General features: G+C 46.4%; 1 protein-coding gene across 1 annotated transcript in view; it reads left to right on the top strand.

Moving 5' to 3' along the window:
• Positions 1-8,088: 8,088 nt before the first annotated feature.
• LOC120997247 (cytochrome P450 2K6-like) overlaps positions 8,089-11,226 on the top strand; it is a 109,701-nt gene continuing 106,563 nt past the window's right edge. Inside the window, exons 1-2 of the mRNA XM_040427252.1 lie at positions 8,089-8,164; positions 8,364-8,551. Coding sequence (XP_040283186.1) covers positions 8,378-8,551 — 174 coding nt within the window. The 5' untranslated portion in view covers positions 8,089-8,164; positions 8,364-8,377. The remainder of the gene's footprint in view (positions 8,165-8,363; positions 8,552-11,226) is intronic.

Genomic DNA, 11,226 nt, shown 5'->3' with positions numbered 1-11,226 from the left:
CAGTATTCCGCACACGTTAAAATGTGGGCAACTCTGCTGTCGTTGCGCAGGCACTGCAGCATGTAGTCGCTCATGTGTGCCAGGCTGCCCAGAGGTAAGGACAAGCTGTCCTCTGTGGGAGGCGTATCGTCATCGTCCTGTGTTTCCCCCCAGCCACGCACCAGTGATGGGCCCGAGCTGCTTTGGGTGCCACCCCGCTGTGAACATGCTTCATCCTCATCCTCCTCCACCTCCTCCTCATCCTCGTCCTCCTCGTCCTCCAGTAGTGGGCCCTGTCTGGCCACATTTGTACCTGGCCTCTGGTGTTGCAAAAAACCTCCCTCTGAGTCACTTTGAAGAGACTGGCCTGAAAGTGCTAAAAATGACCCCTCTTCCTCCTCGGCCACCTCCTCTTCCATCATCGCCCTTTTTCTCAAGGAGACATAGAAGTGGTATTGTAACGCTGATAACGGCGTCATCGCCACTGGCCATGTTGGTGGAGTACTCAAAACAGCGCAACAGGGCACACAGGTCTCGCATGGAGGCCCAGTCATTGGTGGTGAAGTGGGGCTGATCCGCAGTGCGACTGACCCGTGCGTGCTGCAGCTGAAACTCCACTATGGCCTGCTGCTGCTCGCACAGTCTGTCCAGCATATGCAAGGTGGAGTTCCACCTGCTGGGTACGTCGCATATGAGGCGGTGAGCAGGAAGTCCGAAGTTACGCTGTAGCGCAGACAGGCGAGCAGCGGCAGGGTGTGAACGCCGGAAGCGCGAACAGACGGCCCGCACTTTATGCAGCAGCTCTGACATGTCGGGGTAGTTGTGAATGAACTTCTGCACCACCAAATTCAGCACATGCGCCAGGCAAGGGATGTGCGTCAAACCGGCTAGTCCCAGAGCTGCAACGAGATTTCGCCCATTATCGCATACCACCAGGCCGGGCTTGAGGCTCACCGGCAGCAACCACTCGTCGGTCTGTTGTTCTATACCCCGCCACAACTCCTGTGCGGTGTGGGGCCTGTCCCCCAAACATATAAGTTTCAGAATGGCCTGCTGATGTTTACCCCGGGCTGTGCTGAAGTTGGTGGTGAAGGTGTGTGACTGACTGGATGAGCAGGTGGAAGAAGAGGAGGAGGAAGCTGAGTAGGAGGAGGAGGAGACAGGAGGCAAAGAATGTTGCCCTGCGATCCTTGGCGGCGGAAGGACGTGCGCCAAACAGCTCTCCGCCTGGGGCCCAGCCGCCACTACATTTACCCAGTGTGCAGTTAGGGAGATATAGCGTCCCTGGCCGTGCTTACTGGTCCACGTATCTGTGGTTAGGTGGACCTTGCCACAGATGGCGTTGCGCAGTGCACACTTGATTTTACTGGACACTTGTTTGTGCAGGGAAGGCACGGCTCTCTTGGAGAAGTAGTGGCGGCTGGGAACAACATACTGTGGGACAGCAAGTGACATGAGCTGTTTGAAGCTGTGTGTGTCCACCAGCCTAAATGACAGCATTTCATAGGCCAGTAGTTTAGAAATGCTGGCATTCAGGGCCAGGGATCGAGGGTGGCTAGGTGGGAATTTACGCTTTCTCTCAAATGTTTGTGAGATGGAGAGCTGAACGCTGCCGTGTGACATGGTTGAGATGCTTGGTGACACAGGTGGTGGTGTTGGTGGTACATCCCATGTTTGCTGGGCGGCAGGTGCCAACGTTCCTCCAGAGGCGGAGAAAGAGGCCGAGGCGGCGGCAGCAGCAGAAGAGGCCGAGGCAGCAGCAGCAGAAGAGGTAGCAGGGGGAGCCTGACTGACTTCTTTGTTTTTAAGGTGTGTACTCCACTGCAGTTCATGCTTTGCATGCAGGTGCCTGGTCATGCAGGTTGTGCTAAGGTTCAGAACGTTAATGCCTCGCTTCAGGCTCTGATGGCACAGCGTGCAAACCACTCGGGTCTTGTCGTCAGCACATTGTTTAAAGAAGTGCCATGCCAGGGAACTCCTTGAAGCTGCCTTTGGGGTGCTCGGTCCCAGATGGCGGCGGTCAGTAGCAGGCGGAGTCTCTTGGCGGCGGGTGTTCTGATTTTGCCCACTGCTCCCTCTTTTGCTACGCTGTTGGCTCGGTCTCACCACTGCCTCTTCCTCCGAACTGTGAAAGTCAGTGGCACGACCTTCATTCCATGTGGGGTCTAGGACCTCATCGTCCCCTGCATCGTCTTCCACCCAGTCTTGATCCCTGACCTCCTGTTCAGTCTGCACACTGCAGAAAGACGCAGCAGTTGGCACCTGTGTTTCGTCATCATCAGAGACGTGCTGAGGTGGTATTCCCATGTCCTCATCAGCAGGAAAAATAAGTGGTTGTGCGTTAGTGCATTCTATCTCTTCCACCCCTGGGGAAGGGCTAGGTGGATGCCCTTGGGAAACCCTGGCAGCAGAGTCTTCAAACAGCATAAGAGACTGCTGCATAACTTGAGGCTCAGACAGTTTCCCTGATATGCATGGGGGTGATGTGACAGACCGATGGGCTTGGTTTTCATGCGCCATCTGTGCGCTTTCTGCAGAAGACTGGGTGGGAGATAATGTGAACGTGCTGGATCCACTGTCGGCCACCCAATTGACTAATGCCTGCACCTGCTCAGGCCTTACCATCCTTAGAACGGCATTGGGCCCCACCAAATATCGCTGTAAATTCTGCTGGCTACTGGGACCTGAGGTAGTTGGTTCACTAGGACGTGTGGCTGTGGCAGAACGGCCACGTCCTCTCCCAGCACCAGAGGGTCCACTAACACCACCACGACCATGTCCACGTCCGCGTCCGCGTCCCTTATTAGATGTTTTCCTCATTGTTCCCGTTCACCACAATTTTGAGAATGGCAAATTTGGGAATGGTTTTTCAACCCAGAAAAAAAAGTGTGCTTTTACGGTCACTACAAATAACTTGACCAGCTAAAACAGTACAGATTTGGTTAAATAGAGATGTGAGGCCTGTTTTTTTTTGCGCTGTGTGACAGGTATAGGTTTAATCACAGAATCAGATTTCTATCAGCACGCTAGCGTGTGTCTTAGGTTTTTCTGAATGACACTATCACTAGCTTCAATGTAAGATATTCTTTTTGGGATAGATTTCAAGTAGGCCTCAAATACCACAAACTAGTTATTTTGAGAATGGCAAATTTGGGAATGGTTTTTCAACCCAGAAAAAAAAGTGTGCTTTTACGGTCACTACAAATAACTTGACCAGCTAAAACAGTACAGATTTGGTTGAATAGAAATATCAGGTCTATTTTTTAGGCGCTCGGTGACAGGCTCAACTTGCCCCTGATGTAATATATGGCCAAAAAATAACCACACTGTTGATGGTTAAATGCACTTGGGTGACACAGGCTCAGCCTGCACCAGATGTAGTATATGGCCAAAAATAATCAGACTGTCGATGGTTAAATGCACTTTGGTGACACAGGCTCAGCCTACAGCTGATGTAGTATATGGGCAAAAAATAACCAGACTGTTGATGGTTAAATGCACTTCGGTGACACAGGCTCAGCCTGCAGCTGATGTAGGATATAGCACAAAATAACCACACTATCGATGGTTAAATACACTTGGTGATAGCTTGTGCTGGCGCACCACAAGTCACAAAATGGCCGCCGATGACCCCAGAAAAAAAGTGATCTAAAAACGCTCTGGGCAGCCTCAAAAAAGTGAGCAAGTCAATAATAGCACTTCAATGATCCACAGCTGCAGATCGATCACAGAATGAAGTCTTTTGGAGGAGTTAATTTGCCTAATCTCGCCCTAACGTCGCAGCTGCAACCTCTCCCTATACTGATCATAGCAAAGTGACGTGCAGCGCTATGTGACCCAAGCTTATATAGAGGCTGGGTCACATGCTGCACTGGCCAATCACAGCCATGCCAATAAAAGGGAAGGCTGTGATGGCCTCTTGGGGCAAGTAGTATGACGCTTGTTGATTGGCTGCTTTGCAGCCTTTCAAAAAGCGCCAAGAAAGCGCCGAACACCGAACCCGAACTTTTACGAAAATGTTCGGGTTCGGGTCCGTGTCACGGACACCCCAAAATTCGGTACGAATCCGAACTATACAGTTCGGGTTCGCTCATCCCTATTTATGAAGTCACAGCTGGCGGCATTTGAGTACAGCGGAGATATGGTGGGAGCAGATGGCGTGCTTGCCCGCTGGGAGTCCAGCTGTGGGCATACTGCTCTGATGATTACGGTTTAACTTGCCTGCTGGGAGTCCAGTGGTGGGCATACCGCTCTGATGATTACGGTTTAAGGGGCCAGAGGTGATTAAAGGTTTTTTCCCCTTCCCATGTTTCCCTGAATACCGGCAGTCTGCTGCTCGCCTGTCTGCGCTGCAGTGTAACTTCAGCCTTCCAGCTCACTGCCTTATATGAGAAGAACCCACAATGTGGAACTCCACCTTGCACATGCTGGAGAGACTGTGCGAGCAGAAGCAGGCGATAGTGGAGTTTCAGCTGCAGCATGTAAGGGGGAGTCGCTCTGCAGAACAGCACCACTTCACCACCAATGAGTAGGCCTCCATGCGGGACGTATGTGCAGTGTTGCGCTGTTTCGATTACTCCACCAACATGGCCAGTGCCGATGATTCCGTCCTCAGCGTTACTATCCCATTTCTATGTCTCCTTGAAAAAACACTTTGGGCGATTATGGAAGAGGATGTGGCACAGGAGCAAGAGGAGAAGGAAGAGGGATCATTTCATTTCCACGGTTATCAGGCCAGTCATTCACAAGTGGCTCGGAGAGTGGGTTCCTGCAACAACAGAGGCCAGTTACACAACTGTCCAGCCAGCGCATAGTTCTGCAGGAGGAGGAAGATGATGAAGAGGAGGAACCGTGTTCATAGCAGGGTTGCACCCAGAGCAGCTTATGGGCATCAATGGAGCGTGGATGGGGGGATACAGAGGACACAGACGATACACCTCCCACAGAGGACAGCTTGTTGTTGCCTCTGGGCAGCCTGGTCGCACATGAGCGACTACATGCTCCAGTGCCAACCGTCGAGTTGCCCACATTCTAACGAGTGCTGATTACTGGGTGGCCACCCTGCTGGAAACCCTCTACAAGGACAACGTACTGTCCTTAATTCCGTCACTGGAGTGTGATCGGAAGATGTGCAAGTACAAGCACACTCTGGTAGACGAGCTTCTAATGGCATTCCCACCTGACAGCGGGGGCTCAGTGGAAGCACAAGGCGAAGGCTGAGGAGGAGGAGGAAGTCGTCAATGCAGCTGGGGCACCGCCAGCACCTCAGAAGGGAGGGTTAGCATGGCCAAAATGTGGAAAAGCTTTGTCAGCACGCCACAACAACCAGCACCACCAGCTGATACGGAATGTCTTAGCAGAAGGCAGCATTTCAGCAACATGGTGGAACAGTACTTGTGCACATGCCTACACGTACTGACTGATGGGTCTGCCCCATTCAACTTCTGGGTCTCCATGTGGCCAGTGTATTGTCAGAACGTGTGTTTAGCACAGCAGGAGGGGTGATCACAGACAAGCGCAGCCGCCTGTCCACAGCCAATGTGGACAAGCTCACGTTTTTTAAAATGCACCAGGCATAGATCCCAAGGGATTTGTCCATACCTTGTGCTGAGTAGATAAGTATACCGGCCTCACCCAGCCATTGTTGTACTCCAGCGCACTTTTTCTTTGCGTTCTCTTTTTCATTTCCCAATGGTTTTGGGCCTCCCTAAATTTATAAAAAAACTAATAAAAAACAACAAAAACAGTGTTGGCTACCTCCTCCTCCACCACCGCTTTCACCTACACTGCCACGTCCACAGCCTCCTCAACCTCCTACTACACTTTGACCTCCGCCTCCTAGTTCAAGATTATTATTTTTTATTATTTTCTATTCTGTTATTTTAAGTCATTTCCCTATCCCCATTTGTTTGCAGGGCATCTGTCCTGCTCTTACCCCCATTTTTCTTCCTTTCGCAGCCCTCTAAACCTTACTATGACTATTTTACAGCCATTTTAGTGCACTAAAGTTCAGGTCCCCATTGACTTCAATGGGGTCCGGGTTTGGGTTAGAGTTCAGGTCAAGTTCGGGTCCCAAACCCGAATTTTGACCCGAAGTTCGGCCGAACCTGGTGAACCCAAACATCCACGGGTCTGCTCATCCCTATTAGAGAGATCTAAAATTACTAGCAAGGGTGCAAATAGCATATCTGTTAATTTTGCCAGAATAGGGCACAATGTGGGCATAACTGCTGTTTGGGGGCATCATGTGGGCATAACTACTGTCAAAGAGGTATAGTGTGGGTATAACTACTGTAAGGGGGCATAACTACTGTGAAGGGGGCACGATGTGGACATAACTCCTGTTAAAGAGGTATAGTGTGGGTATAACTACTGTAAGGGGGGCATAACTACTGTGAAGGGGACACAATGTGGAGATAACTACTGTACTGTGAAGGGGGCACAATGTGGACATAACTACTGTAAAGGGGCATAATGTGGATATAACTACTGTGAAAGAGTCATAGTGTGGGTATACCTACTGTAAAGGGGTCACAATGTGGACATGACTACTGTGAAAGAGGTATAGTATGGTTATAACTACTGTAAGGGGGCATAATGTAGGCATAACTATTGTGAAAGAGGTATAGTGGGGTTATAACTACTGTAAGCAGACACAGTAGGGTTATAACTACTGTAAGTAGACACAGTATGGTCATAACTACTGTGAAGGGGGCACAATGTGGGAGGAAAGGGATGCAAATGAGTTCTTAACAAGCTCTGCCTCTAATATCACCAGATGAAATGCAGCTATCCTCTAAGTGAATGTTCAGCTCTTAAAATAAGCCTTTTGACATGACTTGGATAATAAATAAGCCAGCACCTCATCTGCAGGCAGCTGTTTCAGGGTGATTGCCCCCTCATCAGTGCAGAGCAGAGAGTATTGGCTTAACTGGGCGAGAGACCTGTGTCCGAGTCAGGGGGGAACTAACTCTCCTTAGTGAGAGAGCACCTTAATCAGTGTTAGTAGACTTATAGGCCATCCATGCTCCTCTGGAATTCTGGGAGAGAAGGGATGCAAATGAGTTCTTAACAAGCTCTGCCTCTAATGCCACCAGATGTAAGGCAGCTATCTGGTGGCATTAGAGGCAGAGCTTGTTAAGAACTCATTTGCATCCCTTCCCTCCCAGAATTCCAGAGGAGCATGGATGGCCTATAAGTCTCCTAACACTGATTAAGGTGCTCTCTCCCAAAGGAGAGTTAGTTTCCCCCTTACTGGGGCACAATGTGGACATGACTACTGTGAAGTTGGCACAATATGGGCACAAAAGGAGATTAATGACCATCTGGGGGCACTAAGGGGACTGGGTGGGATTGGACATGTATAGATAGGCATTGGGCAGAGTTAAAAGTGTGGCTTAGTATTGAAAAATGTGCCAATGCAATTGTCTCTCTTTCTGATTTTCAAAGGCTAGGAGGTATGTACATATAGAGTATATGTACATACCTCTTTAAGTAAAATACACATACCTCTATAAGTAAAATGTACATACCTCTGTAAGTAAAATACACCCACACACATTCAGTCCCATTCCCAGGGCTTTCTTGTACCTCCCAAACACACACACACACGCAAACTCTGCCCCATCTGCATTCAGGTTCCCCAGACAGCTGGACTGAGAATATTAGTATATTCATTACTGTATGGACAGCACGGTGGCTCAGTGGTTAGCACTGGTGCCTTGCAATGCTGGGGTCTTGGGTTTGATTCTGGCCAAAGACAACATCTGCATGGAGTTTGTAAGTTCTCCCCGTGTTTGCGTGGGTTTCCTCCCACACTCCAAAGACATAACAATAGGGAACTTAGATTGTGAGCCCCATTGGCGAAAGCAAGTGATGCTAATGTCTGTAAAGGGCCTGTTGAATATGTCAGTGCTATATAATTGCATAAAATAAATAATAATCAATAAATAAAATATTCTCACAGTCGTACATTACACAGAACGTTCCACTGAGTTTGACACACTGTGGAAGATAAACACTGTTGACATTTTCATTTCCAGTGTAGGCTTTGTGGAGGTGGAGCTATTGGTATTGTAATTCCATAATCCTGTATAAAAGTCCTTCAGATAGAAAGAGAAGACTGGATCCACGCAGGACCAACTTTTCTCCCACTTTTCTTGATTTTCTTCTTCTGGAATACAATGTAATCTAAACAATGTCACTCAATAGTTTGTTTTTATAGATTCTCAAATTCTATCTATCTATCTATCTCATATCTATAGCTCATATCTATAGCTCATATCTATCTACTATCTATATATAATCTAATCTATATTTCTATTATTCATTATTTATTTTCAAACCTAAACTTGTTCTCTGTCTCTCCTCTTAATACTTTACAGAACTTTTATTCACCATGGATCTGGTCATTCTTCTCTTCTCCGTCGTTGTCATCCTATTTCTGGCTAGTGCTTTTAAGAAGAATAAACAAGGAAGTTCTAAAAATTTCCCACCTGGACCACCGCCTTTGCCGATCATTGGTAATATGCACATTGTGGATGGAAATAAACCCTACAGAACATTTATGCAGGTAATTCTGAATGTCCATGCTGGGGATGATGTACTAATGCTCTCTCATAGTTATGTACATAGACCAGGCAGTCACAGAATGCACCAAATTACTTACAGTAGTACTTAGGTGATTTGTTGCATCCGGCATGAAGTAGACAGTTTCTATTACTAACACCAGCTCAAGGTTAGACTACCATTATGTCTTCTTTTTTTGTGGCAAAAAGGTAGTGCACGCCATTATAAAAAAGCTGGAGCATACATGCCTCCTTTTTTTGGACACTTCTGAAACGCATCAAGAAAAAGGCGCAGACATCTGCTCATTTTGGAGCAAATATTAAAATTCTCTAAATTGATTTGAATCAAAAAGAATTCTGGTGGAACAACAGAAGTAATTGTGGGCCATTGTTAAGTAAATGGAGAATCCAATATATAACATGTTGTGGTGAAACTACGACTCCCAGCATGCTCCATTCATTCCTATGGAGTTCTGAGAACAGCCAAGCAAGTGTACTTCTTGGGAGTCGTAGTTTTACCACAGCTGGAGTGCCGGAGGTTAGACATCACAGTTCTAAGCTTTCTTATTTGGGTATGGGAGAAGTTGAAAGTGATTAACATTATAAATATTGACTATATTAACCCCTCAAAGGACTGGGACAATTTTTGGTTTTCCATATTTGATTTTTTTTTTCGGTCTTCCTAAAGCCACAACTTTTTACATTTTGCATTTTTTAATGGCACCGTGTAATTTACTATATCGTGTAATTTACTATATCAGACATTCTTTGTGGGGTGAAATTAAAATAAAGATCAAAAATAACAAAAACACAATTCCACAAAAGTTCTTTGGGTTTTGATATTGTGATGTTCACTTTGCGATAAAAATGATTTAATTAAGTATTATTCTGCAGGCCAGAACTATTACGGCCAATACCAAATTTCAATAGTTTGTATTACATTTTCCTTAAAAAAAAAAAATCAAAACATTTCTTTGCATCACCATTTTCTGACACCCATAAGTTTTTTATATCTCTATCTACAGAGCTGTATAATGGTTCCTTTTTGTGGGGCAAATTGTAGTTTTTATTGGTACTTACAATCTACCTCACACCTTGTACACCAGGAGTTAAAATGCACCACTGAACTACAAGGAATGTTTTGTCTTAAAGTGAGGCCTCTGTCTCCGATCATCCTGCTAGCTTATCTGCCTCAGGCCTTATACAGTCGCCTAATGTCAGAATGACCGTCACAAGGCATTGTTACAGATTCCGTTCTAGCACATCTTGTTTAATCACATATTTGATATTACTTAAAATATTAACTATTATAAAGCTACTAGAAAAAGTACCGGTGCTGCACAAATATGAAGAGCTGGTCTGTTTGTGTGTTTATTGGATTTGTTCCAAGGGTGCCCCCTTTTTTTTTATGGGGAAATTGCTAGTAGCCCTATGTACCCCGGCACTTAACATTGTTTATTTAATTTTTAACTGTCACCAATAACAGTGACCTCCACAGCGCTCCACTCTTTTTACTGTGACCTCCACATTGCTCCATCCTGCCCCTTCAACAGTGACCTCCACAGAACTGAGAACCCTTAACAGTGACCTACACAGCACCCAGAACAATTAAGAGTGACCTTGACAGTGTCCTGCTCGTTAATAGTGACCTACCCCTTAAAAGTGACCTCCACAGAACTGAGAACCTTTAACAGTGACCTACACAGCACCCAGAACCCTTAAGAGTGACCTCAACAGTGCCCTGCTCCTCAACAGTGACCTACCCCTTAAAGGGTTTCTGTTACCAGAATTAACCCTATTACGCTAGCTGACATTAGCGATGTGCTAATGTCAGCTGAACCTAACTAGTCTATTCCTACTTTATTTTATCTATGCCCCCTTTACTGCAGAAATATAACTTTTATAATATGCTAATTAGCTTCTAGGTGCAGGGGGGGGGCATTGTTCCTGCTCCTAGAGGCTCCGTTCTCCCATCTCTGGCCACGCCGTGCTACACTAGATTGACAGGGCCAGGCAGCATTGGTTTCCTACTGTCGGTGCTGTTTGCCGTGAAAATCTTGAGCCTGCGCCGTCCATTTCAGTATTCGGCGCAGGCGCAGTGAGTGAAGGGTGCTCGCCAGCTGCCGGCTTCCTCACTGCGCCTGCGCTGAATAGTGAATGGCGCGAGATTTCCCCAGCGCACAGGGCCATTGATTATTTGCCACAAAAAATATAAAAGCAAATGCAATAAAAAAAGGATTTATGCGACTCAAAATAATAGCAATAAAAATTACAAGTCGCCCCGCATAAATTAAGCCCTCACAAAGCTTCTTAGAATGAAAAATAAAAAAGTTATGGGTTTTGGGCTACAGCGATACAAAAACTTTTTTTGTTGTTGTTTAAAGGCTTTTTATTATGTAAAATTTGCAACAAAAAAGGCCACACTAAGCCAATAAAAGAATTAAATCCAAAAATAAAAATAATCCATAAAGGACGGGACAGACAGAGTACCATATAATCCAAGTGATCCCTCAAGATAAAATGGCCTCAGGATACAATATTTTCACCATGCAATGGTCTTTTCTGACCCATCGTAAGTTGAAACTAGACTCAACATACAATATCTCAGACTCAGATCCAACCAGTGAAGGTTCACTTATCTGGTTAAATTGCTGTATTAGCTGCTAGTAAGCAGCTAGTC

The sequence above is a fragment of the Bufo bufo genome, chromosome 4 (genome assembly GCF_905171765.1).
Source record: "Bufo bufo chromosome 4, aBufBuf1.1, whole genome shotgun sequence".
In the NCBI taxonomy this organism is placed as follows: domain Eukaryota; kingdom Metazoa; phylum Chordata; class Amphibia; order Anura; family Bufonidae; genus Bufo; species Bufo bufo.
The sequence above is the reverse complement of the archived record's forward strand: the minus strand, read 5'-3'. Positions and strand labels throughout refer to the sequence as shown.